Consider the following 5,563-nt stretch of genomic DNA (forward strand, 5'->3'; position numbering starts at 1 on the left):
CCTGGGGGTGGGGTGACAGGCGGCGGCCTCCACGCTCACTGGATGTCGTCCTCATTAGCGAAGATGATGATCCCTCGGGCGTTGGGCGTCTCCATCAGCCGGTGGACGATTTTCTCAAACTCTCCTGGTTTGGGCTCCCGGGGGATTTTCAGAGACTGGGCGATACAGACCCCACCTGAGGGGGTGGGGGTGGGGGTGGGGGTGGGTGGGGAGGTGTGGGGGGGGGGGGGGAGGGGTGGCCGAGGAGGCAGGGGGGGGGGGGGGGTAGTTGGGTGGGGGGGAAGAAGAAAGAAAAACGCAGTTAAAAAAATAAACGTTGTCTTCAGCCCTGTGCGGGCAGCGGCGGCCATCTTGAATCCAACTGAGGGGCTACTTTACAGAGGCTTCCGAGCGCCAACTAGGCCTCAGGACACAGAACAAACCCTCCTCAAGGCCTCATGTCAATGCAATAACTCCAAGGGCGCCTTTTAATCATAAAATCAAAGTGGGATTCGAACGCACAGTTAGGAGTTGACGGCTAGGAACTTACCAGCCTCCCTGGAGATCTGGGAGAAGGCCTCGACGCCGCTCTCGCCGTAGTTGCCCTCCGAGGCGATGGTCGAGACGTAGTTCCAGCCCAGAGCTTTGACGATGTCCACCATGGCCTGGGCCTGGTAGGAGTCAGGGGGCACCACCCGGGAGAAGTAGTCGTACCTGTTGTTGTCACTGAGCTCGGGGGCAGTCGAGGCGTAACTAATCTGAGGGATCTGCGACGGAGAGGGAGAGGGAGTCACCCTCCACAGCGAGCTGAGGGAATCTCGGAGGGTCGGTGCCGAGGGGAGCAGGCGCTGTTGGAGGGTCGGCACCGAGGGAGCGGGGCACTGTCGGAGGGTCGGCACCGAGGGCGCGGGCGCTGTCGGAGGGTGAGGCAGTGGGCACTGTCGGAGGGTCGTCGCCGAGGGAGCAGGCGCTGTCGGAGGGTCGTCGCCGAGGGAGCAGGCGCTGTCGGAGGGTCGGCGCTGAGGGAGCGGGCACTGTCGGAGGGTCAGCACTAAGGTAGCGGGCGCTGTTGGAGGGTCAGCGATGAGGTAGCAGGCACTGTTGGACGGTCAGCGCTGAGGGAGCGGGCACTGTCGGAGGGTCAGTGATGAGGTAGCAGGCACTGTCGGAGGGTCGGCGCTCTCTCCCCACCTTGGGCCCTCCCTAAGGGTCTGGGTTAGAGTTAGGGTTCAGAGTTATTGGGTTAGGGTAGGCATTGGGATTTAGTAGGGGTCGGAGGTCGCTTCACTGCAAAGAGCCAGAGGATAGGATAGGTTTAGGGTTATGGTTAGGGTTAGGGTTAGAGTTAGGGTGAGAGGGTGAGGGTTGGGGCTGGGATTAGGGTCTAGGGTTAGGGTGAAAGGGTGAAGGTTGGGTTTGGGGTTAGGGTTAGGGTAACTGGGTCAGGGTGAGGGTTGGAATTGGGATTAGGGTTAGGGTGAGGGTTGGGGTGAGGGTTAGAGTTAGGGTCAGGGGTAGAGTTAGGGTCGGGGTTAGTGTCAGGTTAGGATTAGGGTTCGGGTTAGGGTGAGCGTCGGGGTCAGGGTTAGGGTTAGGATCGGGGTTAGAGTTAGGGTCGGGGTTAGAGTTAGGGTTGGGATTAGGGTCGGTGTTAGGGTTAGGGTCGAGGTCAGAGTTAGGGTCGGGGTCAGGGTCAGGGTCAGGGTTAGGGTTAGGGTTAGGATTGGGGTTTAGGGTCAGGGTGAGGGTTACCGTTGGGGTCGAGGGTTAGGGTCAGGGTTTAGGGGTCAGGGGTCACTTTACCGCAAAGAGCCGGAGGATGTTGGCGACCATGATGGAGACGGAACTGGCCGACGCCCCGATGACCCCAATGACCCTCTCCGGTTTGGGAATGATGGGCGGCTCACCATTGGAGCACCGGATATCGGAGGTGTCCTTCTGGATGAGGGCCTGCACAAAGGTCAGTGACTGTTCGAGAGCGTAGATGTCCCGGGAGCAGGTGTCCAGGATGCGGGCCCCCAGGGTAATGTTGGGCAGGATCTCGGGGTCACTATTAATCTGGTCCAGGGCATACAACATGGCTTCCATCCTGTGAACACCCTTCTCTTTCTTAATGTCTCCGCACGGGATCCCGGCCGGACCTTTTCCGTGGACGGGGAACAGCCCCCCCAGGGTGATGTCGCCCTCGATCCTGATGGAGTGCGGCTGGCTCCCCTGGTGGGCACCGCTGGGCACTGGGCTCCACAGCGTCCCCAACGTCAAAAAGGCCAACAGCGACCAAAAGCTCCCACGGCCCATGGTCCTCTGGCGGCTCTTTGCTGAGGTACCAGCCCAGGGTTGGGCTGTGAAACACGCCTGGAAAGTCACAAGCAGACAAGAGAGAGAGAGGTCAGTGCTGCCTGCTGCAGTTCAATAGCACCTCCACCCCCATGCTCACCCCAGTTCAGCTGTTAGGCATGTGGTGCCCCTCCACCCCCACCCTGTGGACGTAACCCTCACACTCACACTCTCTTTCACACTCACACACACACTCACCTAAACATATATACACTCAAACACACACTCTCTCACACACACAGGTACACACACTCACACACTCTCTCTCTCTCACATATACACACTCACACACTCTCTCTCTCACATACACACTCTCTCTCACACACACACACATACATATTCACACTCACACACACACACACACACACTCTCACACACACTCTCTCACACACACACACACACACTCTCTCACACACATGCACACACTCACTAACACATATATACACGCAAACACACACACACACTCTCACACACATACATACACTCTCTCTTACACAGACAGGCTCACACACACTCTCACTCACACACACACACACTCTCTCTCTCACACACACACTCTCTCTCTACACACACACACACTCTCTCTCTCACACACACATGCTCTCTCTCACATACTCTCACACTCTCTCACACACAGACTCTCTCTCACACACACACACTCTCTCTCTCACACACCCACTCTCTCTCTCACACGCACACACTCTCTCTCACACGCACACACTCTCTCTCTCACACACCCACTCTCTCACACGCACACTCTCTCTCTCACACGCACACTCTCTCTCACACACACACACATACAGCCACACACTCTCTCACACACACATACACCCACACTCTCACACACACATGTATGCACTTGCACACTCTCTCACACACTCAGACATACACACTCTCTTGCTCTCACAATCCCTCACTCACATATACTCACTTACACATACTATGTCATTCTCACACTCACACATACCCACACACACATACCCACACACACTACACACACATACACTCACACATACCTGTACACTGTCTCACATACACACTCTCTCATTCTCATAGTCTGTCACTCATACACTCTCTCTCACACACACACGTTCACACACACATACCCACACAAACACACTCACATGCATATAACACACACGCACAACAATCACAACAGCACACACATATACAACACACACGCTCACCCACAGGCACAACAGACAAGACAGAGCACACATACAGCTAGAACATAAAGAAAATACACAGAACAAGAGCACACATACAGCACACATCTCGGAGTTTCCCCTTTATTAGCTATGGTGCAATCCTACATACAACACACACACATAGCATACAACACACTCTCTCACACACACACAATTCACATATAACACACAGACAGCATACACCATGAACATGCACACACGCAACAGACACATACATATACACAGCTTCCACCACTTATGCACGCACACACACAGACACACACACACAAAACAAATAACAGGCAGAAAATGTACAGATGCACAACACACTCAACAGACACACACAAAACAGACAGCACACAAACACAGAGACAACAGACAACACACATAACACACGCAAAAACAGTCAAACACACAGACAACACATATACAGCATACACCACAAACATAACACACATAGACAACAGTCAGACAACGCACTCACAACACAACTACGCACAGCCATAACAGAGAGACCTACAGCGCACACACTAACACACACACAGAGCATGCACCGCACTCTCTGTGGGTCTCCTCTGTCTCACACTGAGCCTGATGGTATTCCCAGATACAATCCCTTTTCCTTAGGATCCGGGCCGTCGGGGACACTAGACCCAAGGCTCGGAAACTCCCCACTCACACCCCCAACCCCCACGCATGCCCCCACAAAGCAGCTGACTCACCCAGGAGCCCTGGCACTGCTGGACAGTGGGCACAGCACAGTTCCACTCCCGCTGACTCCCTCAGTCCCAGACACCCAGCGTCTCGCTGTTTCCCCGTGCCAAGTCTGCCCCCGGGGGGAAAATCAGACCCTGGCTAGTGAGGGGGTACCCCATCCAGGTCTGGAAAGCAGGGAGGAAGGGGGTTTGGGGAAGAGGGTATGTCTGGGGCAGGGGTCAGAGATACCTCACTGACACCTTCCAGATATTCTGGGAGGAGAGGTGGGGGTGGGGGGTAGGGAAGGGGGTGGGAGAGTGCGAGGAGAGAATGCAGGGGCAATGAGAAAGAGAGGGGGGTGAAGAGGGAGAGAGAGGGAGCGAGATAGGGAGAGAGAAGGGATAGAGAGCATGTGATATAGAGAGAGAAAGAGAGGGGATAGAGAGAGTGTGTGATAGAGAGAGGGGATGGAGAGAGTGTGCTCGATATAGAGAGAGAAAGAGAGGGGATGGAGAGAGTGTGTGATAGAGAGAGGGGATGGAGAGTGTGATACAGAGGGGAAAAGTGAGGGGATTGAGAGATTGTGTGACAGAGACAAAGATAGGGGATAGAGAGACTTTTGATATGTATAGAGAGAGAGGGATGGAGGGAATGTATGTGTTATAGGAAGAAAGGGGGAGAGAGACGGGGAGACTGTGGAAGAGAGTGGGGGGAGAGAGAGAGAGACAGAGCGAGACAGGGAGAATGAGGGAACAAGATAAGGAGAGAAATGTATGGGAGAGACGGAGGCAGAAAGCAAGAGAGGAATGAGGGAGGCTGGGGAGCGAGAGAGAGAGAGATGGGAGAGCGACCCAAAGGAGGGAGTGAGAGAGGCGGGGGGGAGAGAGAGACAGATAAAAGAAGGGAAAGAGGGATATTGAGGAGAGAGGTGGAGAGAAGGTGAGGGAAGAGAGAGAGAAAGAAAGGTGGTTGCAAGGGACAGAGAGGAGAGAGAGAGGGAGGAAGGAAAGAGAAACAGATGGTGAGAGACAGAGGGAGGGAAGAGAGGATGCTATAAATATAAGTACTGAGAGGGAGCGATAACGAGACTGTCCAACCGAGAGGTAATATAGAATAAATATATTTAAAATATGTAAAACTGAGACAGGGAAACAGGGAGAGAGAGAGGGAGAAAATGAGAGAGAGATAGAGACAGACAGAGAGATGGAGAGAGAGAGAGAGAGAATGAGCTGAATACAACAGAGTGTGAGAATGAGACAGACAGAGGGATAGAGTGACAGAGGGATAAAGAGATTTAGAGGGAGGGATGGAGAGGGGGAGAGAGAGAGAATGGGCTGAATACAAGAGAGTGTGAGAATGAGTCA

General features: G+C 54.1%; 1 protein-coding gene across 1 annotated transcript; it reads right to left on the reverse strand.

Moving 5' to 3' along the window:
• Nucleotides 1-39: 39 nt before the first annotated feature.
• LOC125482288 (metabotropic glutamate receptor 8-like) lies at nucleotides 40-2,277 on the reverse strand (the record flags this gene model as incomplete). The annotated part of the gene is made up of 3 exons (XM_048594339.1): nucleotides 1,783-2,277; nucleotides 530-746; nucleotides 40-175 (listed from the first exon to the last, which is right to left on the reverse strand). Coding segments are annotated over exons 1-3 (848 nt in total), but the record flags the coding sequence as incomplete, so codon positions are not given.
• Nucleotides 2,278-5,563: the final 3,286 nt, after the last annotated feature.

This window comes from Rhincodon typus, unplaced genomic scaffold (genome assembly GCF_021869965.1).
Source record: "Rhincodon typus isolate 14 unplaced genomic scaffold, sRhiTyp1.1 hic_rhity00008295, whole genome shotgun sequence".
In the NCBI taxonomy this organism is placed as follows: Eukaryota; Metazoa; Chordata; class Chondrichthyes; order Orectolobiformes; family Rhincodontidae; genus Rhincodon; species Rhincodon typus.